The 21,412-nt window shown below is 47.6% G+C and overlaps 7 protein-coding genes and 1 non-coding gene across 8 annotated transcripts; 2 read left to right on the forward strand and 6 right to left on the reverse strand.

The window, feature by feature from the left end:
• Nucleotides 1–213: 213 nt before the first annotated feature.
• F4822DRAFT_349218 (glycosyltransferase family 20 protein) lies at nt 214–2,157 on the forward strand. The gene is made up of 2 exons (XM_051455929.1): nt 214–772; nt 834–2,157. Exons 1-2 carry the CDS (start codon nt 460–462, stop codon nt 2,117–2,119), a joined length of 1,599 nt encoding a protein of 532 aa, XP_051311383.1. The 5' UTR covers nt 214–459; the 3' UTR covers nt 2,120–2,157.
• Nucleotides 2,158–3,400: 1,243 nt separating this feature from the next.
• Nucleotides 3,401–4,188, reverse strand: F4822DRAFT_432466 (uncharacterized protein; the record flags this gene model as incomplete). The annotated part of the gene is made up of 4 exons (XM_051461653.1): nt 3,401–3,449; nt 3,520–3,655; nt 3,719–3,980; nt 4,033–4,188. 4 exons carry the CDS (start codon nt 4,186–4,188, stop codon nt 3,401–3,403), a joined length of 603 nt encoding a protein of 200 aa, XP_051311384.1.
• A 334-nt stretch (nt 4,189–4,522) lies between these two features.
• F4822DRAFT_t109 lies at nt 4,523–4,593 on the reverse strand. The gene has a single exon. It is a non-coding gene; the product is annotated as a tRNA-Gly (tRNA).
• Nucleotides 4,594–5,883: 1,290 nt separating this feature from the next.
• Nucleotides 5,884–8,702, forward strand: F4822DRAFT_445540 (beta-eliminating lyase; the record flags this gene model as incomplete). Its single annotated transcript, XM_051463391.1, has 3 exons — nt 5,884–6,094; nt 6,156–7,043; nt 7,105–8,702. The coding sequence occupies 3 exons, from the start codon at nt 5,884–5,886 to the stop codon at nt 8,700–8,702; spliced, it is 2,697 nt and encodes an 898-aa protein (XP_051311385.1).
• A 370-nt stretch (nt 8,703–9,072) lies between these two features.
• F4822DRAFT_432468 (beta-lactamase/transpeptidase-like protein) lies at nt 9,073–11,154 on the reverse strand (the record flags this gene model as incomplete). The annotated part of the gene is made up of 4 exons (XM_051461654.1): nt 9,073–9,892; nt 9,990–10,251; nt 10,345–10,467; nt 10,599–11,154. The coding sequence occupies 4 exons, from the start codon at nt 11,152–11,154 to the stop codon at nt 9,073–9,075; spliced, it is 1,761 nt and encodes a 586-aa protein (XP_051311386.1).
• Nucleotides 11,155–13,076: 1,922 nt separating this feature from the next.
• Nucleotides 13,077–16,260, reverse strand: F4822DRAFT_413708 (VID27-domain-containing protein). The gene is made up of 2 exons (XM_051459062.1): nt 16,049–16,260; nt 13,077–15,832 (listed from the first exon to the last, which is right to left on the reverse strand). The coding sequence occupies exons 1-2, from the start codon at nt 16,065–16,067 to the stop codon at nt 13,347–13,349; spliced, it is 2,505 nt and encodes an 834-aa protein (XP_051311387.1). The 5' UTR covers nt 16,068–16,260; the 3' UTR covers nt 13,077–13,346.
• A 4-nt stretch (nt 16,261–16,264) lies between these two features.
• Nucleotides 16,265–17,814, reverse strand: F4822DRAFT_349346 (NAD(P)-binding protein). The gene has a single exon (XM_051455931.1). The coding sequence runs from the start codon at nt 17,370–17,372 to the stop codon at nt 16,602–16,604; it is 771 nt and encodes a 256-aa protein (XP_051311388.1). The 5' UTR covers nt 17,373–17,814; the 3' UTR covers nt 16,265–16,601.
• On the reverse strand, nt 17,705–20,170 carry F4822DRAFT_445541 (uncharacterized protein; the record flags this gene model as incomplete). The annotated part of the gene is made up of 2 exons (XM_051463392.1): nt 17,705–19,049; nt 19,097–20,170. The coding sequence occupies 2 exons, from the start codon at nt 20,168–20,170 to the stop codon at nt 18,036–18,038; spliced, it is 2,088 nt and encodes a 695-aa protein (XP_051311389.1). The 3' UTR covers nt 17,705–18,035.
• Nucleotides 20,171–21,412: the final 1,242 nt, after the last annotated feature.

Here is a 21,412-nt window from a genome sequence, read left to right on the forward strand (position 1 = left end):
TACATGTATTTCAAGGACCCCGCCTGAAATAAATCACCTACAGTACAGTACAGCCATATCCATGTGTTACTTGCTAATTGCCCCTCCATTTCTTCTCCTTAATAACTCTTCATCCTATCATAAAAAATAAACTGACTGACTGACGGTCCCGTCATTTATCAATCAATCACACATTAAATAAAACGCCACTTTTCATTTGAACGAATCATACCTATTTATCACAGCTCGTGCTACATTTCTCCTGCGTTGCATTGCCTCTCACTTAGAATTCCCATAGGTGCCATTCTACATTACCGCGGCTAGACTTCACAAACACCTCTACTTACATCTACAAAGCTTCCCGTCGCCCGTCATAGACTCCCATACTTAGTATCGGATTCTAGATTTTCCTCGTACTTGCTTCCATTGCAACTAGCGAGCTTTCGATACCTAGTCCCTAGACCACTAAGGTCTACCAACATGTCTCCGACCGACGAGAGCGAATCTTCCTCCACCAGCGACCGCCGGTTGCTCCTAATCTCGAACCGACTTCCCATCACGATAAAACGGAAAGATGAAGGGAGCTACGACTTTTCCATGTCTTCGGGCGGTCTAGTAACGGGGTTGAGCGGATTAAGCAAGACAACAAGCTTCCAATGGTATGGTTGGCCTGGCCTGGAAGTTCCCGAAGCCGAGATACCTGTTGTCAAGCAACAGCTAAAAGAACAATACAACGCACACCCCATCTTTGTCGATGACGAGCTTGCGGATAGACATTACAATGGGTTTTCTAGTACGTATTTATTCCTGCATATATGAAATTTCTTGTGACTAATGCGGTTTCTACTTCACAGATTCTATCCTATGGCCGTTATTCCACTATCACCCCGGCGAGATTACCTTCGACGAGAATGCTTGGGCGGCGTACAAGGAGGTCAACAGACTTTTCGCTAAAACAGTTCTGAAAGATGTTCAAGATGGAGATTTGATCTGGGTACATGACTACCACCTAATGCTTCTACCCGAAATGCTGCGCAACGAACTAGGCGATCGAAAGGATATTAAAATCGGGTTCTTCCTCCACACCCCATTCCCTAGCAGCGAAATCTACCGAATCCTCCCCGTTCGCGAAGCCTTGCTCGAAGGTCTCTTACAATGCGACCTCATCGGTTTCCACACTTACGACTACGCTCGTCACTTCCTTAGCTCTTGCTCACGCATTCTAGAGGCACCTACCACACCCAACGGCGTTGAATACAAAGAGAAGTTTGTGACGGTGGGGGCGTTCCCTATCGGAATAGACCCGGATAAATTCGTTGAAGGTCTGAAGAAACCCAAGGTACAGGAGCGGATCGCCGCTCTATCTCGCAAATTCGAGGGCGTAAAGTTGATCGTGGGTGTCGACCGTCTCGATTACATCAAAGGTGTCCCGCAGAAGCTGCACGCGCTTGAGGTATTCCTGACAGAACACCCTGAATGGATTGGCAAGATTGTGCTAGTCCAGGTAGCCGTACCCTCGCGACAAGACGTCGAAGAATACCAGAACCTCAGAGCGGTCGTCAATGAACTCGTGGGAAGAATTAATGGTAGATTCGGTACGGTCGAATTCATGCCAATTCACTTCTTGCATCAGAGTGTTCAATTCGACGAGCTTTGCGCCTTATACGCGGTTTCCGATGTCTGTCTCGTCAGCTCCACGCGAGATGGAATGAACCTTGTCTCGTACGAATACATCGCTACCCAGCAGAACCGTCACGGTGTCATGATCCTCTCCGAATTTACAGGTGCCGCGCAGTCGCTCAACGGTAGTTTGATAGTGAACCCCTGGAACACCGAGGAACTTGCGAACGCGATCCACGATGCAGTCACCATGTCCCCCGAGATGCGCGAAGCCAATTTCCGTAAACTGGAGAGATACGTCTTCAAATACACGTCGGCATGGTGGGGCCAGAGCTTCGTCAACGAGTTGACTAAAGTGAGTAGCGCACATAGTCACGGAGTCGATCGTAAAGCCGGCCCAGACGGGCGACCGGTGCTGAGTAACGACGTTGGTCGGGCATTATCGGGTGTCTTTGAGAGCGTGAAGGCGGCTACTAGTGCGGCTGCCCCGTCTGGAAGTGCCCTAGGCTTGCTGAAGTAAGGGATAATGGATCTGTTAAGAGGTTGGGGAATTATACCTAGCACGAATAATGGAATGATGAACTAAACGAGAAAATCTAAAAGCATATGATTAAGACGAGGTCTAGGTTGGAGTTAGGGATTTGGTAGATATCGGCTTGGGAGCCTGGGATTCGTAGATGCGTGCATATTGTTATGGAGTTAATATAATCGATATAGTACATGAGTGAGAAAGAAATTTTACTGCGTTGATCTAATGAAGGTTGGACTATCGTAGTGCGGCGATGAGGGTAAATATTCTGACAGATTTTATAGGTACCTGAAATATAAGAAATAACGCTGGAGCATAGTGAATAATAGCGACCTGGAATAGCTAGTGACACGCTATCACGTGGCGGCTTAGGGGGTGACATATAGCGCTCCTAGGGAAGTTAATAATAGTTCTAATCTCCCAACTTCAATCATTTCTCTCGTTCATCGTCTTCCTCTGTTCATTTTGAAACTACTATCAGATGTCAGAGTAGCGCACCTATTATATCGAGTCCAACGAGCGATTAATATTACTCGAGTTTTGACGTTGTCGGAATTGATCCGATATTATTGATCTCATCCCTTCGCTGCCGTAACCGTGTAGATTGAGAACGACCATCTCATTGTTCGCGCAAGCAAGGTCGATATTAGCTAGTCATGTTGAGAATGCCATGGATATATAGGACAATGGCGAGATCCAATACGAAATTCAAGATAAGAAGAGAGAGTCAGTATTCTGACTTGGTTATCGGAGTTGTTGCCGAAAGACACGGCCATATCGCTCGCAGAATCAAGATAGAGAGCACTATGAATTAGACCTGCTGACCTACCGGTTTCCCAAAGATGCTATCTAGTTCGAATACTACGAAGGTCTGACTTTGAAACACATAGGTCGTTAGAAGAACGCCGGGGAGATTAACCCATGAATCAATTGGTCCTAATAGGAACATGAACTCGGAAAATATGTCCGATATGATTATCGGAGTATAGCCGACGGAAACTGCTACTTGAATTCTCTCCGTCGGAGGCTTTCCGATGCTGAAAATTTATATTTCGCACTAGAACGCCACGGCTCATATCGGCTAACTTCCGAAGATTCGTTACAATGGCACTGAGCGTCCACCTAGTCGGATTCCCATTAACTGGGAAAGGTGCTTCATGACACTCGTAATAACATTCAGGGTTCTTCTAATCGTCGCTAATGCGACTCATTCTGATATACAGATACTCATCTAGAAAGCCTATAATAGCATCGGCATACTTCCGCAATTCCTTACTTCTTTGCGTTGGCGGCTGTCGGAGTAGAGCCGAAAATATCGAAACTGTTACACGAGATCAGCCAATGTGCTCGTCGGATGCAGCCGAGATTTCCTTTATTTAGGAAGATCTTACCATCGGAGCAGAGCCGATACGGGATTGGAAAATTCACTACGGATCTTTCTATTGACCAACACCTCGCCGGGAACAAAATCCACGCCCACAAGGCAGTCAACTAGAATGCTCCGAAGGGCGACATACGCCGTAAGTGCTAACGGAGGCCTCGCTATTAGAGGCGACACGAGCTAACTGTTTGCGATAACGTTGCGCGAACCGATCGATGCGCCATAATAGGGCGTAGTGAGGGCCTGGAAATGATACCCGAGTTTTCCGAATGCTATCTCCCCGGGCGCGAGTGTCGGAGATCGAGCCATGAGGGTTGGAGGACGGCGCGCCACTAGGCTCTTAAACCGATACAGCGCCCTCCAAGTCGCCGCATGAGTTTTGTTTGCGTTGAGCTCGGCATTGCCAGCGGTTTGGTCTTGTCTATTCTCACCTCCAATGGAGCTCTCTTCGGCGTTAATGTGACGGGCGGGCTATCGGCTTTAGGATTCCTGACGGCCGTCGGTATGATACCCTCAACCTAACAAGGTTGATCCAAGTTTGCTTTATATGAAATACGGAAGTCATTACTAGAGCCATGGTCGCCTCAATTAGTAAGACGGATACCTTCATTAGCCGATGGCCGTGCCAACGCGGTGAGAAGACACCGGAAGGACTTCCGCTCATTTCCAGAGTTGACATTTTGCCAACAACCAAAGACTCCAAGAACATCTCATTCGACAGATATAATTTGTTAGATAGATTTCGAGGTGGAAGACATCTCCCATTATAGGATCCATCAGTATAGACATGGCCATTCAGGGGCAATTGATTACCTAACCTACCTGAAATCTTGAGGTAATGAAGCCAAAATTACCCAATGAAATGGCTTCATTAGTCACAACCCTAGCCCTAACCTCAAGCCAGCAATTTGCCTAATATCTAGTGTCATAACGGGCTATGATGACATAAAATAAAACAGACATCACTCAAGGAGAGCACCACTATTCAGAAAAGACCAAAAATTTCAAAAATATGCACTGACCGCGAATCGAACGCGGGGCCCATCGATGGCAACGATGGATTTTACCACTAAACCACCAGTGCCTTCTTGTAGCCTTGAGAAACGGATGTTAAAGATTGATATCTTGTTAGCTTATTATAATATATCAATCTCACCTCGCGTATAACCTTCCCCATATCCTTTAAGACTAAAGAGGAAAAGCGGATGAAAACAAATCTAGTAGAAACGTCTGGACCTTGACCCCAGTGTTCGGAACAGGAGCACTATTAAGTATCTCAGCAATATACAAATTCGCACGAAATTTATTAGGCCCCATTTGCGGGTTACCGCCAAGCTGAGGTGTTAGAAAATTCCTCAGTGTTAATAGGATAACTATAGAAAAAATGACTAAATATCGAATTAATATCATCAAATAGTTACTAAGCCCTCTCCCATCGCGAAATACGTCGCTTAAAAGCCTAAAGCGTTCGTAATACGTACCTAATGCTAGGTATGATACCATTGTAAAAGCAGCTGAAATGTATCGCCTATACTAGCTACATGCTGATAGTCCTTCGTATTTCGTGATAATTAATCATAGGCTATTGAACTCTTGACAGAAATCAACTAAATAGAGCCCAAAAGGAAAGGGAACCACTGACAATTGGCAAATCATATGCATGAAGATTCGCCTATACTGACGATGTCGCACATGATTAGTCAGACGATCATATACTACACCTATACCTGCCATCACGGAATTTTCTGACTCAGAGACAGATGTGCTTCTCTCGGTAACTGCATTCAAGAGGACTAGAGGAACTACCTATGAGGCTCGGCGATGGGTTCGGGAGCCGAATACCAAACCTTCTCAGACACATGCAACCCTCCCTGTCGGATATTGGGGATGAGAAAGCCAGCAAGCATGATAATAGAATACATATTGATGCGCGGAGTAATGAAATTTGAATATATTCCCTTTCAGGACTTCCTCTTAACGGATTTTTCTGACAGAAGTTGATTTCTAATATAGGGATACAGTGTATGTATAGGGTGTTGACTCCTGCCGGATCCTTTCATCGTCTCCAACAAACATTGTCGTGGGGACTGCAGGTTTATTTGCTTCATACCTACTTAGGCTGACGTTACACGAGGCCCTAGACTGCTCGAAATTTGCATAGCCATTCGGGGAAAACTGTGTGCGTGATTAGTTGATAGAAATGGCAACGTAGATGTATACATAAGGCTGGTCTCCTCTGAGACTTATACATAATTTTTCTTTCCCTGGACTACATGGCAGCTACTTGTAGTCACTTCTTTGTTCAAAATTTTCACTAGAGTATAATCTTAATAAAGCCTCTCTAGATACCCAGGAAGATACCTAATACTAGACCATGTTCTCCGTTACGTCAAGAAAGACCCCCCTTCCACCATCTCATTCTGCCGTAGTCGTCAGGTCTCTCCTCAACGTCACGCCAGAAGAACGAGAGGAGATTCTCAAAGATGTCGAATATAATGTCTTTGCTTTCCCCGCGGGACTTATTACCTGCGACTACCTTTCGGACTCTGGTGCTTCGGCGATGACGGACGTCCAATGGGCAGCTTGTGAGATATGACTCATGTTGACCTTTTTGGAGATAACTTTTGCTGACGGAAGATGCGATAGTGATGAGGGGTGATGAAAGTTATGGCCGCAATTGGGGGTATTATTGCCTTCTGGAAGCTTTCCGAGATACTTTCGAGAGAGGGGATAATCAAGACCGAGCATTTCAGAGTATACTAACAGGAACGGCTGACAGCAAGTTCTACCGCTCTAAACTCCTCGTACCATACGAGGATGGGTTCGTGAATGGTGGATCTCACCAGCTTGAACGGCCCAATTTTTTCATTGTCCCACAGGGTCGCTGTGCTGAAGCCCTACTATTTTCCACTTTAGGGGGTGTGCTTGCAGGGGAATCTCAGACGAAAGGATCTAACCGAGTAATCATAAGCAACGGCTTTTTCGACACAACTGGCGCTAATGCTACTGTGGCTGGATTCGAACTACAAACTTTCACCCAACCCGGGCTCAGTGACCCATTTCCTCAGGGGCTCATCGGAAAGTCCAACAAGTTCAAGGGAAACTTAGACATAACTGCTACCGAGAACTTCTTGGATGAGAACCCAGGACGAGTGTCTCTAATAGTGATGACCATCACAAATAATTGGGCTGCTGCACAACCTGTTTCAATGGCCAATATCCGAGATGCTTCTTTGTTGGCCAAGCGAAATGAAATACCCTTCTTTTTCGACGCGTGTCGATTCGCGGAGAATGCTATGTTCGTCCGCGATTGTGAGACAGGGTACTCCGATAAAACAATCCCTGAGATTGTGAAGGAGATGTTCTCTTATGTTGACGGGTTCACCATAAGTCTGAAGAAAGATGGCTTGTCGAATATGGGTGGTGTCCTATGTTTCCGCGATAAGGGGCTATTGGCGCGGAAGTATGAAGGTATCGGGCTTCAATTGAAGGAGCGTCAGATACTTCTGTACAGAAACGACTCTTACGACGCAAGTAAGCATTGGGACTCCTAACAACGTATATAGAAGTGGTGAAAAACTAACCTTGGTCCTAGTGAGCGGTCGTGACCTTATGGCAGCAGCAGCAGGTCTCTATGAAGGTACCAAGGAGTATTATCTGCGCAACCGCATATCCCAAGTTCAATCCTTCGCACAGAAACTCCTAGCGAATGGAATTTCCGTTCTATCACCCCCGGGAGGCCACGCTGTCTATCTTGATATGGACGAGTTCTTCTACGGTTGTGACAGGAAGTTAGATGGCTTCGCCTCCGTTGGATTTACTCTAGAATTGATCAAAGACTACGGCATTCGTGCAGCGGAAGTAGGTCCCTTTGGTTGGGAATGGGATAAGAAGTCACCAGAAGAACGGAAGAAGATCCCTAACCTTGTTCGTTTCGCCGTGCCACGCCAGGTATCCTCAGATCAGCATATCGACTATACGGTCGCTGCGATAAAGGAGTTGTACAACCGGAGGCATACGATACCTAACGTAGAGATTTCAAGAGGCAAGAACATGCGACTCCGACACTTCCAATGCGGATTGAAACCAGTCCCAGTTGAAAGCGGTATCAATGGGACATACTACAGCGAAGCTAAGCGCCAGATATCACATCTTTCTCGAGCTACTGGGCAAGACGAAACAGCCAAAGAGCAGTTACTCGATGCGCTACGGTTATCGATGGGCACCTGGGGTCAATATTCAATACCCGAGGAACCAGGCGTATCGGGATGGTTGTCCAACGTCAGCAACGATGGCGCTCCTTTCGAATACTCAGTACAGATAGACCAAAGGACCGGCAAAGCACAGCTACGATTCCTAGTTGAAGCCCAGCCAGAAGGAAACACCCTAACGCAGCTTCGGCAGAGCACAATGTACCTAAACGCGGATGTCGCACAACATTACGGCACAACCGTCTCCCTCAGCCGCTTTGGTCTTATATATGATTTATTTATCCCCTCTAACCCAGAAGGAAAATTCGTCGCATGGCACAGTTGCGCGCTCGCAAAGGGTGGTCCGGATTGGAAGATTTATCTCAACCCAGCTGCATCCGGACAAGACGAAGCTTTATCTGTGACCCGAAAAGCGTTCAAACGTCTCGGCCTGGAAAGCTCGTGGGACTTACTGGAAAGAATTATGACGCCTAATGACTCTATCAGATACTTCTCGCTCGATCTATCGGACGATGAAGATGCTCGCGTCAAAGTGTACGTCGCACATCCCGACGCGAGCGCATCCGAAATTGCGCGGAAGAATATGACTATCTGTCCAGACACGTCTTCATATGAAATCGAGCGGTTCTTTGACGTTATGGCCGGCGGATCGCTGGGACCCTATAACTCGAAGTCGGTACTATCTTGTTTCGCGTTCACAAGTAAAGCACCCAATAAGCCTATCGGAACGGTGCATTTCCCCATAGTATCGCACGTGAAGCATGATGGCGAAGTTCAGGAGCGGGTTGAAAAATATTTAAACGCGATATCTGCGCCTACAGCCTACCGCGAGAAGTACAGAGGAATAGTCGGTGCGGTACAGCGCAGACCTTTGGATCAGGGACGTGGGATACATGCTTGGGTCAGTTTGAAGCAAGATTCTAAGGGTGTGTCTAATACGTTCTACGTATCTCCGGAGTTATTTGGGACTATTAAATCCTAGTCAATACCTAGGGGGCTCGTTATACAGAAGTGGTATTAAGAAACCCTGGGTTATTTCAACATTCATTCACCTACATAAAGTCTAGAACATCAACGACTAGAGTAGAGTAGCATTTCTTAAGTCGTAGTTGGAAGGCCAAGAGAGGGGAGGTGAGAGTGATGCCGTTTTAGCCGTGGAATGAACAGAACGAATCGTCAATATATGGTATCTTGTTCGTGCCCCCCTTTTTACTCCCCACATTGAGATGTATTTAAAAATCCATATAAAAGTAATTCTTGCTGACATTATTTATTGAACCATTATAGAAATGCATTAAGACTAATATTTGAGGCCCCTACCTGGACGCCTTCCTCTCCTCTCATTCATACAATTACGTATCTTTCGACAACGTCGCTCTCAAAGCTAACGGCTGCACACTAACCGCCTCCCCATTCTCATTGACCGTAAACACAAACTGATCTAACGGCATGTCCGCATACACAGCCGTCGTCTGACTAACCCAAGTCCCGCAATTCGTCGAGAACATATCCGCGCTATGATCCTCGAGATCCAGATTCTCTACCACGGCCTTGAAAGCCACTTTCTTCGTCCCATCGTCTGCAGGCTTGGACTCGAGCCCGGCGGGATAGATCCGGATAGCAGGAGCCGTGACGTTGTAATTCAACGTGTATCGCACAGCAACCGGGATCATGTCTGTTCCATTGCTCACCCATTTATCAATCCCGAGACCTGGACGCGAGGGGTCCGTGCTTAGGACCAAGGTGCTGTTTAACCCACTGTCACCGCTATATGTCCCCGCGTACGCAGCCTCGGCTTCTTCGCGGGCCGCTTCCTCGAGCGCGGGGACTAGTACAGCGCCAATCGCGTCTGCGATGTCCCAGTTCGAGTTTCCGGGCCACCCACCGGCGAGCAGTGCCACGATTCCGACGTCGTAGTCTGGAAGCAGTACGAGGAGGGACATGTACACGTTGATGCTACCGGCCTTGCTGTATGCGTCGACTACCCGGCTGCCGTCGGTAAGCGGGATGCGTCGGATACCCCATGGTGAACTGACGCCTTCGTGAATGTCGGAAGTTAGGGCCGTGGGTTTCAGCCACCGCCTCGTCTGCGCCGGTGGGAGGAGGGTGTGCTTGAAGATGGCGCGACCCAGACGCGATAGGTCGCTCACCGAGGAGTACATATTTCCGGTCCTTTCTTGGGGTATTAGCTTTTCTGGCCATGGCTAAGACACCAATGAAGAGACAAGGGACGAGAAGAGCTAGAAATCGGTATGGGATAAGGACTTACGGGCTGGACTCGCCAATACTGAAACTCCAGTCATTCTCATGACCCGCAGGGATGACGCCTATGCTGTCGTCCGGAGGCTTCTGGTAGAACGTGTGATCAAGACCAAGCTTGTTGATGACGTCGCTCTGTAGCATTTGCGCGAAATCCTTTCGGACTATGGCTTCGAGCGCATAGGCTAGGACTTGGTACCCCATATTCGAGTACCCGGCCGTCCATGAGGGCGAGAAGGATGGTGGGACGTTGGCTAGACCGGTGAAGAATTCTAGTCGCGGAGGTTTTGTTAGAACATTCTCATTTATATCCACGTTTTGGCTTCCTCACTTCTTGACTTGGGGTTACACTAGGGGTGACTTACGTTCACGACCACATTTTATCGCCTCTCCACAAGTCGGAGTCTCATTCCTCGGCGCCGGCGGGAACCCCTTCGCTTCTAAGGTGGTTTGGTTATTTTCTTGCGTCAGTTCCCCCTCGATGGCATCTGTCGGTTGGGTATCACGATATTAGTCTTGTATTTCTTCTCATCCGCCAATCTCAACTCACTTCTGGCTCCCCCCCATTCTAGTTTTACTTTCCTTCAAATCACAACAAAATACCAACGGAAAAACTCACAGTCTCTCACGATCCCCGCCATATGGCTCGCCAAGTCCTGCAGGGTAATACTATCCCAATCCACATTCATAATCGGATCATACTGGGCCTTCCCAGCAAGCAGTTCAAGTTCCGGAACCCATTGCGTCACAGGCGTATTCCAATACGTATCACCAGCCTCGATCAGAAAAGTCAAGATCGTAAAGATCTTAGTCACGCTTCCCAACCGGTAAACCGTATCTCCATCAACACTTTTAACACCAGGTGTATCAGAAGTCAGGAGATCCGTCGCAGTATGGTAATGACTCCAGACCGGCGTGTCATCACTATCCGAGGCTGAGAAGACTTGTATCGACCACGACGTCCCGTTCGGATTCGTAGCGGGGTCCGAGCCGCGCGCGTCAAACGTCGCTGTTAGGTTCGCGACTACGGTTTTTATTATATCGGACGTAGCCAGGGCCGTTGGTTTCGGGAAAGCAGCACCTGGGTACGGGCAGTTAGGTATCTTTCCCAAGACCACTTGCACCGCAGTAAGCAGCAGCGCCGCGGTGGGCGAGAGCAGAGGGAATGACTTCATAGCGAGGAAGCTTGCCACGGACAGGGACCAGACAACCAGGGTTCGGGCAAGAAAAAATTTATTTAAAGAAACAGAAACCACAAGAAGAAAAAGTAACCAGATGAGGGACCAGTCTGCTGCCGAACAGATCGCGTCATCAAGAGATAAAAGAGGACCATCCGGGACTTTTCATCTACGACTTGATTTTCTTTTAGAGGCAGGCAGCCACGCAATATGATTGCTACGTAACAAGCCTGGGCTGAGGGGAGGGAACGGACAAGCTTTTTCTTTATTGTGACATTAGGATCTCCCGGGGATCTGCAGGAAACCTGCTTCCTTCTGGGGAGAGCGAATTGTAGGTAATCATTCACCCGAGAGGAGAAAGAGAAAAAAAACGTGGTCTCATGAACCATGGCGCTGCGCATGTTCCCAAATAGGTTGGACTGCGCTTCTCGGGCGAACCGGGTCGGCGGCGGCGGTTACCCACCCCCGCGGAGTATCCTGGCGCCGTATAGTACTGAGACATACTGAGGCATGTGATAGAAGCGCAATGACGAGCGATTGGTTGACGGACTAGGGTCCTATAAACTTAGCTATCTATCAAGTCTATCTATCAATTTCCGGACCGCGGGTTGTGGAGGGCGGAAGTAATAAAAAAGGGGGTGGAAAAGGGGTGAGGGGAGATTGAAAAGAAAATACCTGTTTGAATAGGGAAGTTCAACTATATCGGGACGCCACCAATCTCGCAATAGTGAACTCCGAAAACCCCGTTGAAAGAGGACAAGAAAATAGCTTACAATGAGCTATCATAATCTGATTAACGCTTGTCTCAGCTAGGCAGATACGTCTACGTCGTAGTGATACGACGTTGACCAACAGATTGGTTTTTGGCTGAATTGAAGAGCCGTCCGATCATTTACGATGTTAGGCCAGAAATGACTGCGCAGGAACCCGTAGGAACGCCTTTTTTCATATAATCTTCCGCATGCCGTACCTACGGGATCCCGGCCAAATTACCACCTACTAACCTGGTCTTTCTCGTTTGTTATAGATTAGATACCTGAGTTGGTTAGGAGGATGGGTAGCAACATACCTGGTATTATAGATTGTCCGCGCACAAGAACAAACATTCAAATTGCTTGCGATATTTATCGCCAAGATGTCTCAGAAGCTCTACCGCCCTTCTGCGCATAGCTACGGCATTTGCCCCCACAGCTGTATATATCTAATATAGAAGACATACCTAGGTGTATAGAATGAATATATCTATATACCGCCCCCATGCGATGCTACGTACGTATGCCGTGGTTGTTTTCGTAAGTATGATGACACCGTGCATCATCCTTCATATAAGAAAACCGCCGAGCGAAGCTCCTAGCTGAACCGCAAACTATTTCGACTTCCAACTCCACTCTGTATGGGCCACGTATTGGCTATGTTAATAAAATGAGAGCATCCCACAGCTCAATTTCTGTTCCTCGCAAGTGTGGGTGTACGTACGTATGTATGGATTACCGGTTATAGGAATCGTGGTGCCGATCATTCCACGCTTTCTTCGGACCTGGACGGATGGAAGTTTTTGCTCAAATCGGAAGACTAAATGGAGAAGGTAGGGCAGCGAATAGGATGTGTATGCGGATGGCGGTATCACACTATTGATATGTGCAGCTAAGTGATTTTCCTTATCTAAAATTAAAGAATAAGGGGATGTGTAACAATTAGCGATCGGTCACACGGGAAAGGGCAGTTTCGTCGGCACGTTGCAGTTGGTAAGATGATGTGATGCGGCTCCTGCGCTGTTAATTTGCTATTATCGCGGTGATAATATGTTCTATATTGCTTTACTTGGTACTATTCATGCCCTGGCCGCCAACTCACCTGTAGGACAATGGAATAGCAAATCATCTGACTCAGTAGCGATGCAATTTAGGGAAGGGGAGGGGGTTTGTTGACGTAGTCAATTACTATCTAACCCTACGTGAAAATCAGTAGTACCATATGACGATGAAACAGGTATCTCAACTTAAGCCAAAGCAACTGGTCTCCATAAGAACGAATAAACACCATCCCATCCTCCCTGCCCTAAAACGCCAATGGGGGTATGTATCGTAGGAAGAGCAGGAGCTCGCCCTCAATACTAGTGCTAGCCGTAATCTCATAACTCAAAAAATCAATCGCGCATCGTGTACCCGTTCATTCTATCCGCGATCTTCTCAGTAGGGAGAGTTGACCACCTCGTCCTTGCCAAGCTTGTATCGTCCGCTTTCTCGCGTGCCAACCCGAGCGGAACTACGTCTCGGGGTACCCAGTCGCTGGAAATCGCCGGCAATACTCTCTCTTGTAGGTTTCTTGAGGGACTGCTTGCCCACCATGTTGACCCAGTTCGGCAACGTGACAATAACATTCTGGTCGGTGCCGAATTTGAAATCATCAGCTTTGACGGTGTCTTCGTAACGCTTGATGATATACGGCGTCCTGGATCCGTGCACAACTTTGTCGAGGTTCCAGTCAATGATGTATGGGCCTGTGGCGGTGATGATGGAAGTCTCTTCGCTCGATTTGCTTGTGTTGAAGCGCGCGGGAGTAAACGAGACACCCTTTCCAGTTTCGTGATAGAACTGAGCGACATGCTCCGGAGTTAGAGCAAGACGACGGGGTTGGGGCTTAGAATCCGCAGCGAATGGCTTCTCGAAACCAAGCTTTCCTTCGTTTTTGCCTTTCGTTTGTAACGCATCGATGAGCAACAGGTATGTACGGCAAGTCGCAAGAACCCAGCGACCATCAGCGGAAACATCAAGACCGATAATAGGTTCACCAAGAGCCGGAATGACGGTCTTGGCGTTAATACCTAGACGATCAAAAAGTCGAATATCACCCTTGTTGGAAGCGACCGCAACATATCCCTTCTCCGTAGTAGATACTGCAGAAAAGTCGTTCTTTGAAACGTATTGCTTGAGCTGGGAGTCGACGAGCTTGTTACCAGATAGACGAGGATCGACACGGAAGAGGGCATTGCGAGAAATACCAAGGAAAGTCGGCTCATGGGTCATTTGTGCGAACTTGTTCTCGGGCGCAAAAGTAACAACCGGGATGTCGTCGTGAACATTCCACTCGTCCACAACCTTTCCGTACTCAAGATCCATTCGGTACAGTTTGTTAGGATCGGTGTCATTCTGCAAAATCAAGTTGCGATCCTCGTTATGCAACATGACTTTTTTGGGGACGAAAGAAGCGCCCTTGGGAGTCTCGACCTTGGAAATATTGGTGGTGAATTCCAAGTGGTTCTTGGGTGTGTGCTTGAATACACCGATCTTGGGACCCCGAACAACAAAGGAACGGTCGTGCTTGTAACCGACGGCTAGTGCGGAGTTGGTATAGGTATCTTTCGGCTCGGTCTCAACATCTTCTTGTTCTTCATCGCTGTCGTAATGCTCGCTTTGGGGTGCATCATCCTCCTGCTCCTCCTCGACCTCGGGCTCTTCTTCCTCCTCTTCAATCGGTGCATCATCCATGTTCAAGTCTTCGAACGCATCTAAGACATATTGACGATCTTGTTCTTTGACCTTATTCCACTTCGTTTCGTTGAGCTGTTCCCAAAGTGCTCTCATAAGGCCGTCTTGGAATCTCTCGAGTGTCTTGTTATCCTTGAACCTTAGTAGCCATGAATAGGCAGAACCATCCTCGGTGAACTGGTTGAAGATAAAAGAGAGGAATTCGAAGTTGAACACGGGGTTTATGTCGGCGATGACTGGGATTCCGAGCCATTGTCGGTCTTTGCTAGCGATGTGCAGCCAGTAGTTCCAATTACCAATATCGGAAACCTGAGCGGTGACAGATGTGTCTTGGATGACAAACGCCCCCGAGGCGAAGTCAAAGAAGTGAAGCTCGCCGATTTCCATCGACAGGATCTCCAGCGGTTCGGGTTGGGGTGGGGGCCTAGGTGGCTCGGCCTGTTTGGCAGATTGCCCCGTAGATCCTTCATCTTCTTCGTAGGGCTCAGGTTCCGGTTCCGCAAGTACAGAAGAGGTGGATGGTACGCTGTCGCGCTTGAGACTATCCCGTTTTACTCTATCTCGCTTTGCACTGACATTCGCCTCGGTTTTTAGCTGAAACATAGCGTCCGAGGAGTCGATGGATCGGGCGAGAGTGGGGCTATGGATTGGGCTTGCTTGGGGAATAGGCTGCTCCTCGAAGTCGAATTGTTGGAGGTCGGCGGCGGATGCGGTGGAGTGTGGTTTCCGATACTTGCGCTCGTATTGGCACTGCCTCGCAATGCGCTCGAATGATTCGACTTGTGCGGACTTAGTTGATATATCGCAGACGAACTCGTAAACGTCCCCAACGTCCCCACTCAAATCTTTCCAGGCAAGAACCTTTTGTGAACCTTCCCTACTTTCGACGCGGAAGTGAAGGGCTTCGTCAAGTAGGAAGGTCTTTTCGTCTTTCTCGGCGGCTAGAGCGTTGAGTTCTTCGTCTTCGCCTTCGTCATCTGCTAGTTCGGCTTCACCTTCTTCGTAAACTCGTTGTACGACAAGTTGATATTGGTAATCTTGACCGGTTCGACGGATGCGGGCAGTGGCGTCCTTGAAGATGAGTTCGGAGTATCCTTTGGGGGATAAAGGTCGGACAAGGTAGAGTTGGCCTTGGGGCAGCTCGATCATAGATTCCTGGCTACTGCTGCCAAAGATGAGCTTGCCAACTGTTTTGTGTGACTGTTAGTTGATTGATCACATGTGTCATAGGGTAGTATTAATTTAAATGTATTGGAAATTGTAGGTGTAAATGATAAATGAATTGATTGACGTGGTTCCAAGTTTCATTTGGGGACTGTCTTTAGACGGTAAAAACATGATTCGTGCAGTTGAGAGAGCGCTGTTTTCAGCAAGGCTGTGTGAACGGAGGGGCAACAACATACCATTCTTGAGGACAAACATCTTGTCCAAATACTGACACTTGACTACTTCCAAAATAAAAAGAAGAAAAGGTGGGAAGAATTATTTTTCAGGATGATAGATAGAAAAGGAGGAGAAATAATCTAGCAAGAAACAGGGACCTCGCCGCGGTGCGCGGTCAACGCCAGAATCTTGAAATTTCTTAGGTGTTATTGACAAGATTCAAGATTTAAGAGATGGTGGGAGAGATCAAAAATACTGCGTCATAACAAGACATAAGCAATCATAACTTTGCATTTTGTCTGGGCAACCTAATAAAGGTGGGGACCGCGGGGTGTGGCTCGTGCTTGTGCAACGCCACTTAGGCTTCAATCTAGCTTATCTAATGTTACACCATCGAACCTTAGGTAATAGATTAGGCAGCATTCGGTCTTAATGTAGGGTGTCTTTAAGTGCGATGATTACCTCATCACTACCCCCACCCCCTTTTCTTTTTCCTCTTGCTTTTTCCACTCTCTCTTCGTCATCGTCATCATCATCGTCATTGCCATTCATCCCGTCAACACATACAATCAATCAATCTTTATACATATCCCCAAACGTATTATACCATTTCTCAACCACCTCCCCAGCTAATCCCGCACCAATCGTATCATCTCCTCTCTCCAACTTCTCCGAAACCTCCAGCATAAACTCATCCACCGATAGCGCATTCGGGTTATTCTCTTTCTTATTATCATCAGGATCCTCCCTCTCGCGATGTAAATCCGTAGCCACAGTCGGAGGCGCAACCTCCACCACCCTCACATTCGTATCCTTAAGTTGACTCCTAAGATTCATCGACCAGAAATGCAGCCATGCCTTAGTCCCATTATATACCGGGTTGATGATTGAGAACGGTACGTATCCTAGGATGCTAGATACGTTGATAATAAGAGCATGTTTCTTGGTCTTGAAATGAGGTAATAATCCTACTGCGAGATGCAGTGGCCCGCGTATGTTGATGTTGATTTCGTTGTCGGCTTTCGAGAGGAAGTCCTCCGGTGTCTGCTTCTGTACTTGCAAGGGCCTCTGCACACCTGCGTTATTCACCAAGCAATCCAGTTCTGGATAATCACTGATGATGCGCTTGATGAAAGCCGGGATATCAGATATCGAGCCCGTGTCGAGGACATAATATCCAGCAGCTCCTATTTCCTTTGCAGTGGCTTGAAGCTTGGACTCCGTTCGTCCAGCAATGATGACTTTCTTCCCCTTTGAAATGAAGTACTCCGAAAGTGCTTTGCCAATTCCTCCGCCGCCACCAGTGATGAGAGCACAGTTAAAGTCCAACTTATTGGAGGCCATTGTAGTTATCGGTAGTAGCGCGCATAGGAGAGCGGATAATCCATATTCAGGTATGCTTGCACTTGCACCACAGCTTTTATAACCAGAAATAGGCTTTGTAATACCCCTACGCTTACTCACTCATAACCCACGCCATCATCAGAGCGTCATGAAAACCCTGATGCGTAAGCTATACTGCTGTGTCGAGCACGCCAGTCGGCTATAAGAACTCTCAGTCTTACAGTCATCGGAGATAAGGGATACATACATCGACATCCGCGCAATCATTTACCCTGCTACAAGGTGTAGCAACACGTCGCCTGATTAATAGAGAGGAGCATTAAATCACTTCAACATGTAGCCTTACTCATTACCTAGATACTCCCTTCCGGGCCGACAACTAAAAGCAACCACCAGTTCACCGCAAAAACGCACAATCAACAATGCCACCAGATATCCTCAATAATTCAACACCACATCATCATACCGCCTATGCCTTACAACACCACGTAAATCATCATCCCTATCCGCATACGGCATAAAGAGCCACGCGTTGGAAGTCGTATAGTACCTACGGTCGCTCTCCACAGTAGCCGGCGGTAACTAACGTGCCGACTGCTGCGTAGCGCCACCATTTTTCTTCTTCTCTCTAAGCTCTTTCACCTAGAGACAGAATATAATGAATCAGACTGGGTTAACACTCTGTCTTAAGTAACTTACAAGGCTGCTAATCAAGCTCCCGTCCATCAAGATATTCGTGAAGGATTGCCTATTGGTAAGCATACCCGCCGGAAGCTGCAAGGCTTTCTCGACTCCGGCAGCCAATCGGTCTCGCTGATCTCGGGTGAAACCGGTCCATCTTCGGGGGTCGGCCTCCTTGAGGAGCATCGCTCGCGCTTGTTTCGTTATCTCGTCTCCCATCCCTTGGAGAGAAGGTGCGCGGTTAGTAGTCGGGGTAGGCGCGGGGGTTGGTTGCGTAGGTGGCTTTGGCTGCACGGCTGGCGCTGTTTGGGTATATAACATCGACGACGTAGGTGGGAGGGATGAAGGACCATTGGGAATGCCGTTCGAGTTTCCATTGACGTTGCCATTCAGCTGTTGTACACCATTAGTAACCGCCGGGGCCGGAAGCTGGGGTTCTGGGACCTTTGGCGGAACCCCTCGCTTGCTCTTGTCGCGGCTATTTTGACTCGGAGCGACAATAAACATCGGTACATCATCCGTTGGTGAATAAGCGGCTCCTCCGTTAGTTAAAGACTCGGACTGCAAATCGGTGGCCAATATGCTTCTACCACCATCCGCAGTCACCCGTTTGCGAATTTTGATCTTGAAAAAGCCTTCACCCAGATTCTTTATGACTTTCTTACGACGATCAATCGTTTCTTCGATATCCACCTGAGCCGTTGGGCAAAATAGTAGCGCTTGTCCAGTTTGGAGGGTGACTATGGTGTTAAAAAGCGAATCCTCATCGCCAACGCTTCGTTTTCTAGCGCCAGCTAAATGCTTCTTCAAAACTTCGTACCAACTTGGAGAGAGGAAGCGATGTACAATGGTCACATTCGCTAGATCGATGAGTTGAGGGGATAGTGTCGGTTCTTGTGTTGCTATCAATACTCGGGTACCGGTGTGTCGCTGTTGTCGGATGATAGATAGCAAATCGTTCGTGAGGACCCTAGCCTCCCCCGATTGGTGTAAGAACTAAACATATTAGCCTGTGGTACTCATAGTAGGTCACATATTCATACCTTATGCGCTTCATCCAAGACAACTATGCGTCCGCACTTATTACGATGCTCTAGGAAGATGGACAGGCAGATTGAAAACAGAGTGCAGGCATCTTCGGAGCTGTAAAACGGATCACTTAGATCGACAATCGTCAATGAGCCCGGTTCAAACGCCCATATATTGTCCTTGGCACTTGCGGGGCGAGTAGATTTCGTCGTCGAGGACGGCGCGATGAGACTGTCGAGCAGTTGGAGGCGCATGTTTAGGGGGACTGTTTGGCCTCTAACCCATTCCACCTCGTCGATCCGCTCTCTGAATTTCGAATAGGCGAAACCGGGTCCCTCCATTGCCATCTCTCGGGCAATATTCATGACAACTTCCATATAAAGGGGGGCATCATTAGCTGCGGGGTTCACAGCCATGAGCTTGAGAATCGTTGTAATATCCAGTTGTGTTTCTTCAAGATATAGAGGTAGAACCTTGGGTCTTGGATCACCAGGCTTGAGACCAGGCAGGTTCTTGTACAAGCGCTTCATGGCCCAGATGTTCGAAGGGGATACCAGTACAGTGACAGGAATCCCCGACGAACATAGATAGGCCGCCTCGCATATCTGTGTGGTGGTGTAGTTGGCATAATGATCATAGTGCATGACCATTCCTGCCAGCGGGTTAGGAAGCTTTCCAGCGGCATTGTTTTCCATCAATGCATTCTCCAGAAGACACGAGACAGTATGGCTTTTTCCCGCTCCTTGAGAACCACAGATGAAAGCGGACCAAGGTGTATTCATGTTAGAGAAGACGAGACGCTCCTCTGCCGAGGTATTCTGCTGGGGAAGATCTTGTCTGATTCCGATAAGTCCATACTGAGGAATCAATTCCGATGGAGAGTTCGTCAATAAGGACGGTGCGGTGGTTCCGGGAGTAACTGGAGGTCCACCTAGATACGCAGACGAAGTGTGGATGAATCTGTCAACAGCTGCAGTGAAAATTGGCGCGTTTATAAACGCGTCTGCCTGCTGTCGATAGTCCTCCTCGCGACGTCCAATTCCATCGTCCTCCTCTACCAAGGAGAGAAATTTAGAAAATTTCGACATGTTCACGATATCTCCTCGTTTGGAGGCGACGGGCTTGATGAAGGCAATCAGTCAGGTTGGTGATAAAATAGAATTGCGACTGAAGCGTGCCTTTTCTGGAATTGTTTTTTGGTGTAAAGCCAACAGATATTTTTCCTGGCTCATTGGATTGATATTTCTTGGTATGGCGAACCCGAGAAGAGAACGTGAACGAGGGTGATTAAGTGTTGGAGTGGGAGAGAATTGGCCTAACAACAAATAACCGGAGTAAAAGGCAGAGGCAGCAGTGACCACCATGTCGAATCTTTTTAATCTTTCTTGTGAGTCAACTCGTTGTTTCCCGACAATGTACAGGGACACCTTCTCGACTGTCCCAGAAAATGAAATAAACTCTTTGGACGTATGCGGGTTCGAATTCTTATCAAATCTTATCTCTTGTATTCAATATTATAAGCTCCGACTTTGCAGTTGACATCTGGACCACGCGAGTTAAAACACATAATAAGAATTAATAAGTAAAAATAAGTATTGGGGTTACAAAAAATATCTGTCACCAAGAATTATCGAAATAACAAAAAGACAGGGAAGAAATCAGAATGCTCTGTAACATTCTAATTTTGACACGACGAAAGAAGCTATTTGTACGTCTTCTGGTGAAACCTAGAGACTTGACGTGGCTCAACTCATGCCTCCTATCCTTTCATGGTAAAGAGAGGATAACACGAGTAAGAACCAGTACAAGCTCTAGGTCTGCCCGACGTGTCGTCAGGTAGTTATAAGGTAGATGTACAGAAATGATAATTGAGCCTCAATCTAGATCATTGAAACCATACGGTAGTCGTTTGCGATGGGTGCCACGTTGATCACCCCTCACAAGTCGATGCTGGTTTGTTGTTAGGTAGAATGGTTAGGTATGACGACCTTCTACGTGTACAGCATTTGATCGCCTTTAAATAGCGCACCGAATAAACATATTAACCAATCCAAACGCTCAGCTTCGGTTCGCTTGGGGTTCTCCAAGTCCTGTATCTTCCCGCAGAGCCTCTTACATGCCCCGCGACTCGCTGTTCCCCGACCCCAATACGACCTCATGCTGGAGGCCTAATTCAGAAGTGTACATGTAATCATTAATATGACCTATCACAACACCCATATTTAGGACTTTCTTTTTCTCTCAAAAGTTCACATGCGATCGTAAATATAATACATATAGTCAGATTGCCAAGAACATGGCACTCAAATGCAAGCATACGAAGTAAATCC

The sequence above is a fragment of the Hypoxylon trugodes genome (genome assembly GCF_022578975.1).
Source record: "Hypoxylon trugodes strain CBS 135444 unplaced genomic scaffold F4822scaffold_8, whole genome shotgun sequence".
In the NCBI taxonomy this organism is placed as follows: Eukaryota; Fungi; Ascomycota; class Sordariomycetes; order Xylariales; family Hypoxylaceae; genus Hypoxylon; species Hypoxylon trugodes.